The following is a 13,056-nucleotide window of genomic DNA, read 5'->3' as shown; positions in this document are numbered from 1 at the left end:
GACACACACACAGACAGACAGAACAGATTTTATATAATAGATATAAGTGCCTTGTTTTTGTCTATCACCACTGTTTTCAATTGGTATTGGTTTGTTTATATCCCTGTAACTTTGCAGTTCAGCAAAGGGGACCAATAAAATAAGTACCAGATTAAAAGTAAGTACCGGGGACAATTTGTTTGACAAAATCCTTCAAGGTAGTGCTCCAGTATGGCTGCAATCCAACAACTGAGTAAGAGTAACTCTGTAGAAGACTTCCCATCTAACTGCAAAGAGTGTTTCACAATGCACGAGATGTTATGCAAGTACACTCAACACTGGCCAATCCAGTTTCACCAGTGATCACTCTCTATGTGAAGGTCAACAACCTCACAAAGTAATAGTACATAATACAAGTTTCAATTTCAAGTGGAGGTGAATAATAGCCATACTTACCATATTAGTTAATATTTATTATATAAATTAATGAGTGTTTAACCAATATAATTATTGCATCTGTTACGCACCAGGGGGCCACAGTATGTGTGCTGTATTGTCCAATTGTAATATGAAAAAGGTGAGAGAGGTGGTTATATGAGCTGGCAGAATTGATTGCACATCAAGCAGAGTGCGTAGTGGCATGTCACCTGTCTTTAATTTCAGAGTTCAAATTCTGCTGTGGTCGACTTTGACTTTCATTCCTTTTGGAGTTGATAAAATAAATATCAGTTGAGCACCGAGGGTTGATGTAATCAATTTACACACCCTGACACCCACCCAAAATTGCTAGCCTTGTGCCAAAATTTAAAACCAATATGATCATTTGGCAATCAATAAATATCTTCGCAACATTCAGAAGCATAAAACGGCTAATGGCGAGCACTGGATTGATGGTAGTATATTTGGACAAAAAGCATATCTCTGCATGGACAGTAGATCTATCTATGGCAGTAACATATTCTGATGGTCAGGTATTCTCAATGACTAAGTTAATGGAGCAATGTATAATAACAGCAACAACAACAACAATCATCATCATCATCATCATCATCATTGTGTCCACTTTTCCATGCTTTCATAGGTCAGACAGAATTGTTGAGGCAGGTTTTCTATGGCTGAATGCCCTCCCTGTCACCAATCCTCATCTGTTTCCAGGCAAAGTAATATTTCCCATAGTCAAGCGTTTTTCATGGAAAACTGGAAACGAAAAACATTGCCTGTGTGATGTGGGGATGCTTGTTTATAAACCATCATTCATGATGTTAAAATGAAGGGTACACACACATATATACACAATGGACTTCTGTTAGTTTCTTATTTCTTTATTGCCCACATGGGGCTAAACATTGAGGGGACAAACAAGGACAGACAAAGGGATTAAGTCGATTACATCGACTCCAGTATGCAACTGGTAATTTATCGACCCCAAAAGGATGAAAGGCAAAGTTGACAAAGGCGGAATTTGAACTCAGAACGTAACGGCAGACGAAATACCACTAAGCATTTTGCCTGGTGTGCTAATGTTTCTGCCAGCTCGCCACCTTTTAGTTTCTGTCTATCAAAACTTCTCACAAGACTTTTGTCAGCCCAAAGCTATAGTAGAAGACACTTGCCCACTTATGTTGACCAACAAAATATGAAGTGGTAACTCATTCTACTAGGAATAGTACCCAAATCCCCCTCATTCAGAAGAATAAGGGCAGTATCCGTGTCCTTTTCAAAGTCTCTAAGAATGCTAAAAGTAGGGGAGTTGTACTCAGACTTGAGACCCAGCCTAAACAATTGCAACCTAATGAGCTCTACTGAAGGCAGGCAGGGAACAGGTGGTATTTTTGAAGTGGACAATAATTTAAGCAATCACCATCTTACTATCTTGTAAAAAGGAAGGGCACACCAGTTTATGAAAACAAGACAGAATGGTCATGGATAGAATGTCTTGGTTGTAAGTTTGTTCTCTGAGGGCTGGGCTTTTCTGCGGTTAATCCACAACAAAATGCTTCAACTATAACCAAACTCAAAATCTAAATTCTATAAGTCATCTTCAGTCATTTCACTTCTGTAAGAGAACAATTAATAGAAGATAACATGTTGAAATATAGAGATGAGCCAAGAAAAGAGAAAGTGTAAAATGACTTAAACACACAAGCATTGAGAACCAATTCAGTATATTTATCTTTGTGCTAAAATTATTTTAAAGGTTGTTTGTTCCTTCTCGAGCCATGCCTGGCTCATAGGGCCAGTTTCATCAAACTCAAGACCACCCATGGTTCTGTCATACAAAATGCTTGCTTTAAAGTGATCTAAAGAAAAATATTCCATTAAAATTTCATGGATGACTTATGTCTCTCAGACACCAGCTTAATAACGACGAAGTAATTTTATTAAATTCTTCATTATTTTGAAAATTAACTGAAACAAAGGCCATGTATTTCAACAGAAATATGGTAAAGATAAACACTTTAGAGTTAGAGACTATGTATATGATGACAGCAAAAATTTGGAGTGAGTGTTGAAATGAGCTGCTGCCTGTAGATAACCGAGTTTTTAAGCAGAATCAGAAAGTAAAAGGAGGAGGGTGGAGAAAAAAAAGCAAAAAAACAAGATTGTATGTAATTATAGTTAAGGATTTGATGAACAATTCAATAACAGGAAGTAACAAAATAAGACTCCAGGAAAAAATGACAATGAAAAAAAACCCATGAAACCAATATGTTCACAAGGGAAGTGATAGATGTAATGCAATCTCAGTTAAATTGACAAAGAAACTAACACTCATAATAGATTAAACCCATGCAACATATTGTGGTACATAAAGGTGACCACCACTGAAGGTTTCCTTTATATGCAGTGTGTTTATAGTAAGTTAACCTGACAATGTTCAACTGTGTATGGCAGTGGCTCTCAACCATTTTTTGCCTGTGGACACCTTTAATTCCTGTTTTACTCAACTGGACCTCCATAACCATTCAGTGTTAAAATAAAAATAAAAAATAAAAATTATATTTTTATAATTAACTATTTCATAGAATTGTATGAAAAAAACTGTTAAAATATTTTGTGCGTTGTAGTATAACCAATTCATTGCACAAGAACTTTAACAACAAAATCTTAAGTGACCCCACCAAGGGCCATATGGACCCTGGTTGAGAGCCACTGGCCTACAGACTATTGATTACAGATGAAAATCAGAGTGAAGTGAAAAGGTCTTCACTGGGAATTAGGCCCATATTGCAGATTTGGTTTACTGACAGCTTACCATAACTCTATAGTGCACTCACAGTGCATGATATTCATTAGATATACTGTGGTCAATCAGGATAAATCATACCCTACTATTTAGGGAAGGACACTTCATATAATATGATCCTATATAATCATCATCAATAAACATCTGTTTTCCATGCTAGCATGGGTTGGATGGTTTGATTGTATCTGGTGAACCAAAGGGCTGCAATGTGCTTCATTGTTAGTTTTGACATAGTTTCTATGGCTGGATGCCATTCCTAATACCAACCACATTACAGTAGGTACTGGTGATTTTTTGTTTTTACATGCCAGTGGTATGAGTGGTGGGGTTAAGTAACTTGCAAGACAGGGAAAAAAATTAGAAAATGAAAAAGTCCTCTCGGCTAAGTGTGGGTATGGAAGTATTTGAGAGGGAGGAGGGGTGGCTTTGTGCCAGGTGTTCAGGAGGTAGTTAAAGAAGGATAGATGGACAAGCACAGATATCTTGCTATAGTGAAGATATACAGCTACCTTGTATTATATAAGGCGAGTGAGAGTAGCTGGAGAGAAGATTAGACAATGGTGATGGGATACTAGCACAAACCCTCAAGAAGCAAAAGAGGATACAAGCAGGTGCCAGAGCAAACCCCCAAGGAGGACAAGAGAACCAAGGAACACTTTTGATCATAAATAACTCTGTCCAATCAAAAATGACCCAGGGCTAAACAACAATACAAAATTCCTTCCTCTAAAGGTTACTAATGTGTACCTAATGGTGTACTTGAATTGGTAGATAAGGACTGTTATTTAGGAAGATGAATATGTATAACAATGTCAACTAACAGGATAATGTCAAACATGCCAAGTAACTGGTTAAGTAATTAATATATTCCTTTGTGACAAAGGTATTCTATCTTCACAGTATGTAGAAAATCGCTTTTACAATTCATGATGGAAACCTGATTTCATTTTGTCAGTAGCTATGGAAGATCAATGAATGTAGTACACACACATACTCTCTCATATACATGTATATATAGATGGTGTAATATATTATTTTTAAGTTATGTTTACAGATTTTCTACAGAATTTAGAGCCAGCTCTGAAAGTTAATGTTTTGTATATGAATATGTAAACAATGCAATCAAAGATGGAAAAATAGGTAATGCGTGTATATGGATGTTTTGGGAGTTATTGCTCTTTTTTTGGTATCACATGCAACCCATTAACACCCATTAACCATCCATGAACATGTTGCTTAAATAGCTGCTAAGTTTAGCGGAGTAACACTATTGGATAGACCCATTTACATATTGAACACATTCCCGGCAACTGGACCATACATATTAATTGCGGATAGGGACACCGCATTTTGTTTTGCAAACATAATATACCACCAAGTATATTAAGGGTTTAATAGTTAAATACTGTGTCATACATTTTGTGTTGCAGTGTGATTCAATCACTTTTAAGTTATCTCTATACATTTGCAATAGAACTTAGAGCCAGCATTGAAAGTTTTATAATATATGACTATGTCTATGTAAACAATGCGATCAAAGATAGAGAAATAGGTAATGAGTGTGTATTATATTTTAGGATAGCCATACTGATCATTTAATAAACACATAAGAGTTGGCAGACCTAATACACTGCTTGATTTAACAGGACTACTTGGTTCTTAGTGTCTTTTGTGGAGGTCACTTTGTCTTAAGCCTTTGGACCAGATGCTGTTCCCTTCTGCTCACATTTCCTCTGTGGGCGTAGCCCTAACAGTTGCAGTGATGTCCCCACTCAAAGAGAACTGGTAGAGAGTTCATAGGCACCGTCTCTTTTCTCCTTATAAAAACACAAAGAAATATTCAATTATTCCTTTTCATATACAGGTAGTTCTTACTTTTCAAGTTTTTGATTAATGATTTTATATGTTTATGAGAATTTTCTATGGTTAAGAAAAAAAAAAGTATTTCTGAATAAATTTATTTAAACAAATTTGTACATAACTCAAGCTGTATTGGCTAAAAATGACGGCTGTGTAGATGAACACACCTGTTAGCTGAGCAAAGGCCAAATTTGATTGGCGAAAGGTGGTAAATCACGGACTCCCTTACTTGACACCTTCATATTTGGTTCAATTCATTATTATTCTATTATTTCCATATGGATGCTAACGAAGCATCTTACATGGCTTTGTTTTGTCATTTGTACCTTCAGCTTTGTGAATTTTCAGTTAACAAGTGATAAGTAGGAAAAATTAACTTGTACGGAACTTATTAACCGGTAGTTAATAAGTACTGAAGTCTTTTTTTCTACTACATTTTTAATCATCATTTTGAGACAGTGTACCAATAAGCAGGCCACAAACAAATAAAAAGAACTTTTTGACTATCTTGGTTATAATATAAAATCTTGTAGTTTACATGAAACACTGAAACTGAAGTGTAAAAAAAAAAAGCAGGCAATGAGTCACTACATTGTTGAGTAAAGAGGGTAAAAAATAAATTAGAATTTCAACTTTTTAAACTATCCATTACTGCTTCAATTTGACAACTGGATGCTATTTGCCCTCCTTGCTGCCAATCCTCACCTGTTTAAAAGGTTATATAATATATAATGATATCTCCTTATGGCCAGACCAGTTTTCCATGGAAGACTGGAAATGAACAGCCTCACTTGTACATTATTTGCATTATTTACAATTGATGGATATTTGTCCTCATCTTGTTTGTTAACACAATGTTTCGGCTGATATACCCTCCAGCCTTCAGCCGAAACGTTGAGTTAACAACAAACAAGATGAGGACAAATATCCGTCAATTGTAAATAATGTACATAATTCCTCATCTCTTAAAAATAGAATTGGAACCTCACTTGTATGATGGTGAAGCTTGTTTACAACCATCATGTGATATCATGACAAGGGTATACACACACACATACACACAAACACGTGATGGGTTTCTTTCAGTTTTTGTCAATCAAATTCACTTGCAAGTCTTTTGTCAGCCAGGGGCTATAGCAGAAGACACATACTCAAGGTGTTGCACAGTGGGACTGAACCCAAGACCACATGGTTAGAAAGCCAGTTTCTCAACTACACAGCCACAACGGCACCTATTATATACATAAAACTTATTTTGCACTAGGGAAGAATCATGAAAGATAGCCATCTCGGGCATTTAAACCAGCCATATTAGGCTGAAATATTCTGTTTTATGTTCAAACTGGCCTCTTACATCTACCCTACAACGTCATCCTAAAATTAAACAATCATACTTATATCTCAAAGTGACAAGACAATGCATGGTTAATTCAAAACAATATGAATATTACATTTGACAGAATAATCTGAATGCTAAAGGATCAAAACACAAACCATTGTATACCTATTTCTTTACTACCCACAAGGGGCTAAACACAGAGGGGACAAACAGATTAAGTTGATTACATCGACCCCAGTGCATAACTGGTACTTAATTTATCGACCCCGGAAGGATGAAAGGCAAAGTCAACCTTGGCAGAATTTGAACGCAGAGCGTAACGGTAGATGAAATACGGCTACGCATTTCGCCCGGCATGCTAACGTTTCTGCCAGCTCGCCACCTTCAAACCATTGTATACCATTATTGCTATATTTTAAGATTATATTCATATATTATTAACTATCAAAATATTTTGTTGTACATACGTGACCTTAGTCGCTGACAGTCACGGAAAAGAGTATCCGTGACTTGGTAAGAAATGCACAGCGAAGGACTTTGATACCTAATACTATACAATGCTATTACAAAGTAGAACAAAAGTAAATATCGCGTCAACCCGTAGATAATGTGGTTTTTACAATTGCATGAACTAAAAGTTGGAGGGGGACAGGATAAACTACCTGCATCAACTTGCAGGTAGTAATTTTACTTTATCCTTATTTTTAGTGCATGTTTTGAAGGGTGCAGTTCGATTTTAACAGCTATTTTTACCTTTCTTTCTATATCCATCCGGATTCCACAGTAAAGTTTCAATTAGGGAGCAAATATTTAAGAAAAAGTGGAAGTGGATTGGTAGCACAATTAGAAAAGCCATACCAAATGTAGCGAAAAGACTGATCTAGGGTTAGACAAAAAAATGCCAGCAGCAACCTCAAATATAATCTGTGTATAGGATTCAAGAACAGAGAGAAAATGAATAACAACAGTGAGGACATTTTACAGTGATGGGATTTCTCATGTTATTTAGTGAAAAGAAAAAAAGAAAATGGATGTTTTGATAGTCATATGTTTGTATTGCATGCCTCTTTGATGAGTCATGCATGTTGTTCCCACCTTGTATTACTACAGCCATCATGATGGTTTTGGGCAGGGCATGGGACTATTTGCTTCATGCAGCAGCAAAATTAGGTCAGCCAATAATAATAATAATAATAGCAGAAACTCATCCCCTGCCCCCAAAACAAACAAACACAAATGCACTGGTCAAACGCAATTGTACACTTCTAAAAGACACTACTGGATTGGTTTCAAGAACAAGGAAGTCTTAGATAGAAGCTTACTTGAAACTGTTACACAGTTCAACAGCTCCAAGAAGAAAAAAAAAAGGTTTGTGTCACTTTACTCTTACTCTCTGTTACTCTTTTACTTGTTTCAGTCATTTGACTGCAGCCATGCTGGAGCACCGCCTTTAGTCGAGCAAATCGACCCCAGGACTTATTCTTTGTAAGCCTAGTACTTATTCTACCAGTCTCTTTTACCAAACTGCTAAGTTACGGAGTCGTAAACACACCAACATCGGTTGTCAAGCGATGTTGGGGAGACAAACACAGACACACATATATATATACATATACATATATACGACAGGCTTCTTTCAGTTTCCGTCTACCAAATCCACTCACAAGGCTTTGGTCAGCCTGAGGCTATAGTAGAAGACATTTGCCCAAGGTGCCACACAGTGGGACTGAACCCGGAACCATGTGGTTGGTAAGTAAGCTACTTAATTGCAAAAAGGGCAACTGTAGGAGCAAGCATGGAAGTGCAATTAAGAAATGTACTTTTAACCATATGGTTTTGGATTCAGTCCCATTGTGTGGCACCTTGGGGCAAGTGTCTTCTACCACAGGCTCGGACGGTTCTACAGGATCTGCTTCAAACGTCAATGTCTGTTATGGAATAGATTTTATGGCTGAATGTTCTTTCTTATGAGTGGATTAGGGAGATGGAAACCGAAAGACTCCTATTGTATGCGTGCATGCATGTATGTATGTCATTATATCCAACTCAACACGGATGCCTTGTTAGAACACCTAATTAATACTGCTTCCATAGCTAATAGTTTTTATTAAGCCTGCTGGCTATTTGCAACATCAGCGTCTGAATAGATGCTGATATTCTGTTCGTCTCTTTTGTTGAAGTGCTAAGTTATGGAAGCATAAATACACCAACAATGGTTGTCAAGCAGTGTGTGTGTGTGGGACAAACACACACATATATATATTGGGCCCTCTTTCAGTTTCTGTCTACCAAATCCACTCACAAGTCTTTAATCGATCCAGGGCTATAGTAAAAGACACTTGCCCAAAGTGTCATGCAGGGACTGAACATGGAATCGTGGTTGGGAAGTAAACTTCCTTATTTCTTTACTGCCCACAAGGGGCTACACACAGAGGGGACAAACAAGGACAGACAAACGGATTAAGTTGATTATATCGACCCCAGTGCGTAACTGGTACTTAATTTACCAACTCCGAAAGGATGAAAGGCAAAGTCAACCTTGGTGGAATTTGAACTCAGAATGTAACGGCAGACGAAATACTGCTAAGCATTTCGCCCGGCATGCTAATGTTTCTGCCAGCTCACTGCCTTCTTATCACAAACTTCTTACCAAACAGCAAACACACACATGCACATATATTGTGTGCTTGTGTCTCCTTGTTTTCACATTGTGCAGTGGTTGTAAATAAGCATCACTGTCATTCAAGCAGTGTCTTTCATTTTCCATCTTCTATGAAAACATGTTTGGTCTTGGGGAAATATTATCGTGTTTGGAAAAAGAGCAAGGGTTAGCATATTCAGTCTTAGAAGATCTACCTCAACAATAATAATGATGCTGTACTGATGATGATGATGATGAGGAAGAGATGGAAGAAGAGGAGGAGAATTGCATTTCTCATGTTGAAAGTATATTTCATTTTCTGAACTGTTAGACCTCATGTGAGCATAGTATAAAATGATAATAATAATAAATCCCCACTGTAAAAATTAATAAATAAATAAATCAAATATATAAATAAATGATTTGTTACAGAGGCATGGCAGCTCAGATTTAAAGAGAATGAAATTATGGTAAATTAGCACATTCATTTCATTCCAAAGAGTATTAAGCAAAATAAAGGAAGCACATTTCTGACCTGAATTAAAATCAGGTTCCAGATGCTTGATTTGTCAAAGTCTTATTTATATTCATCATCATCATATATATATATAATAATAATAATAATAATAATCCTTTTTTTTCATAAGCGCAAGGCCTAAAGTTTTGGGGAAGGAAGACAGTTAATTACATTGACCCAGTGTTCAACTGATGTTTATTTTATCAACCCCAAAAGGACGAAAGGTAAAGTCCACTTCAACGGAATTTGAACTCAGCATGTAAAGATGGACAAACTGTCACCAAGCATTTTGTCAAGCATGCTAACAATTCTGCTAGCTCACAACCTTAATAATAATAATAACAATAATAATAATAATAATGATAATAATAACAATAAATGCCCTGATGCATTACCAGGCAGTGGCTCTCATGGCTTCTTATCTTAACTGATTGGAAGTGTTATCATGTACACTGTTTTGTCTTGGTATAAAAGATGGGCTACAGCTAATATTCTGCTCAATACCAATGATTTGCTTGTCAGGTTTTTTTTACCTTAACCAGTTGAGCATGTCCTTTAGTGGCTGACGATATGTGCATCTCTGATCACGAGTAGAAATAGTAGGGGAACATCATAGCCATGTGTTGCAAGGAATTCTTTGGGGTTTGGATAATTCACCTCCAGAAAAATGGGTGTTATGTTCAACATCTTTAAACAACCCTTATTCAGAGACCTTTTGAGTGGAATGGGTCACTCAACCTGAAGAAAATTCTAATTGGGCCCCTCCTGCAAGGTCATGCACAGTTATCTTGATATGAGATCACCATGTCATGCACATGTGGTTGTGATGCATATGCCTGGTGTACCCTTATCAGACACATAGTCATGATGGGTATATTGGGCTTTGTTTATTTGTACCCCAGTGTCATTTTGATGGCATGCACTGCTCTCTCACTCAATAATAATAATAATAATGATGATGATGATGATGAAGAGGTCTTTTAAAGGCCCAAATTGATAATTCCAAATGTTGGCACAAAACCAGTAATTTTAGTGGGGGGGGGGTAGCCAGTTTTATTAACCCCAGTACTTGACTGGTACTTATTTTATCAACTGAAAGCATAAAAGGTTAAGTAAACTTCAGTGAAATTTAAACTCAGGCTGTAATAAGTCAGATGAAATGTCACTAATCACTTTTACGTTAATAGCGTAGATCAATTACCATCATCATCATTTAATGACTGTTTTCCATGCTGGTATAGGTTAGATGGATTGACAGGAACTGACAAAGCCAGGGGCTGCACAGGGTTCCTTAGTCAGTTTTGGCTTGGTTTCTACAGCCGGATGCTGTTCCTCACGCAAACCACTTTACAGAGTATACTCAAGTTATGAGTATATACTTAAATGTGACCTGCTGTCCCCAGAAAGGGTACCCATATCTGTTGCAAGTAATAAATTCAACACAAAATTAACAAGTGTTCTGTGAATCGGGGCCATAATAAAATATTTGAAGTAGTTTTCTCATATACACATAAACAGATACAAAAGTGCCTACAGCATGAATGACAATTCATACTGCATGTCTTTACACATTTTTAACTATGATGACATTCAACTAACAATAAAGCCAAAAGAAGGAAATAACTAAAGCTTACCTCTTTCTCTGTTAATTTCACATGTCCTGGATATACAAGCTGCAAAAAATTAAGAAAATATGTTATTTTGAAAGCAAAAAAGATCATTTCTATACGACATTAAATGTCTTTTACATTCTTTGTTATTAGGTAAATAAGAGACTAGGTCATTGGTATAATATAATAGCTTGTCATAATTTCATATTGGCAATGTTATATTGTCAAAAACTGGGTCTTTGGATTCATTTACACTACATTCCTAGTTATTAAAAAAAAATAAATGCGCCATTTTAAAGCCTAGCCAGGCTCATGGGCCCGGTTTCCAGGTTTCAATGGTGTATGTGCTCCCCAGCTGGACAGGACGCCAGTCCATCGCAGCGTTACTCATTTTTGCCAGCTGAGTGGAGTGAAGCAATGTGAAATGAAATGTTTTGCTCAAGAACACAATATGCTGCCTGGTTCAGGAATCAAAACCACAATCTTACGATCATGATACTGACACTCTAACCACTAAGCCTCCACACACATTCCTAGTAATAACATTTGTTAATTCCCTCCAAATTTTCCTTGATTTTGTTATTGTTCTAAGCTCTTTCATTTCATTTTGAGCTTTTAAGTGAGTTCTGTTTTGTTTCTTGAAGAGATTCCCTCTTCATCTTCTTTGTTGAGATTAGTGAGGCTACATAACTCTGTGATTCCAAAAGAGAAGTGGATAGATATTAATTTCTGGTAGGGCCACTCTTAAAAGTCCAACTTACAATTTACAAGACTGCACCAAGAGATCGGATAGACTAATCATCATCATCATCATTTAAAGTCTGTTTTCCATGCTGGCATGGGTTGGGTAGTTCAGCAGGAACTGGTAAGTCAGAAGACTGCACCAAGTTCTACTGTCTGCTTTGGCATGATTTCTATGGCTAGGTGCCCTTCATAATGCCAACCACTTTACAGAGTGTATTGGATGCTTTTTACATGGTACTAGCAGCAGTGAGGTCACCAAATAACTTGCAAGACCCCTCAGCTGAGTGGTGTGTCATATTGAGGGACAAAAAGAGGGAGTTTTGCAAGTTAACTTGAATACAATGGTTATGAAGGTAAACAAAGGCTGCAACAAACCCAACAACTCCAGTTACCGTATTTACAAGTGAATTTAGTTTGTTGACCTGAGAAGTATCATGTGTTCTAGGGAATGCAACCTGAAGTTTACATTACATGATTATGATATTGGAACAGACACCAAAATATTAGTTTACAGTGTAGAGGTGATTCCAGCTCTCTTGAACATATATATTGCAAACCCGGACATCTAAAGGTACTTCAAAAATTCCATCAACTTTATCTTCAAAACACCTAATATCCAAGTTGGGAAGACAGTTGAAAGAAGCAAGAATCAAACATTGGGGCCTTCAACATTAAGAAAAAAAAAAGAAAAGGAAAAAAAAACAATAAAAACTAGGGGTCATGTTCAGATGCAAGGTGAACATCTGCTTACTCTTTTAGTGTTCAGATTACTCTCCCAAATCTCATGCTATTTTATTCACATTGCTTGAATTAATCATGCATTATCTCACAGCCTTGAATTTTCAAATAATGTTGATTGTATATTTTGAGATTGACATTGTAGGGTAGGTGTTAGAGACTGGATCTGGCCAGTTTGAACATAAAACAAATAGAATATTTTGGATGGATATGATCAGTTTAAATGCCAAAGGGTTAAACAAAAGGTTTATTTCCTGCTTAGAGAAGGCTACTGTAACGGAAGCAGAGAACAGAAGAGATTGAAAGACATCTTAAAAAAATCACCATTGACATCAACAACTGGGGAACCAATGCCGACGATGGGAAACTTTAGTGAACCAA

At 36.7% G+C, this 13,056-nt stretch overlaps 1 protein-coding gene across 4 annotated transcripts in view; it reads right to left on the bottom strand.

Annotated features, from left to right (window-relative positions):
* The window catches only part of LOC115220367 (protein DENND6A-like), a 127,627-nt gene that overhangs the window by 95,945 nt on the left and 18,626 nt on the right, over nucleotides 1-13,056 (bottom strand). For all 4 annotated transcript variants that reach the window (XM_036510157.1, XM_036510156.1, XM_029790481.2 and 1 more), the window contains exon 2: nucleotides 11,218-11,256. In XM_036510157.1, coding sequence (XP_036366050.1) covers nucleotides 11,218-11,256 — 39 coding nt within the window. The remainder of the gene's footprint in view (nucleotides 1-11,217; nucleotides 11,257-13,056) is intronic.

This window comes from Octopus sinensis, linkage group LG16 (assembly GCF_006345805.1).
Source record: "Octopus sinensis linkage group LG16, ASM634580v1, whole genome shotgun sequence".
NCBI classification, from domain to species: Eukaryota; Metazoa; Mollusca; class Cephalopoda; order Octopoda; family Octopodidae; genus Octopus; species Octopus sinensis.
The sequence above is the reverse complement of the archived record's forward strand: the minus strand, read 5'-3'. Positions and strand labels throughout refer to the sequence as shown.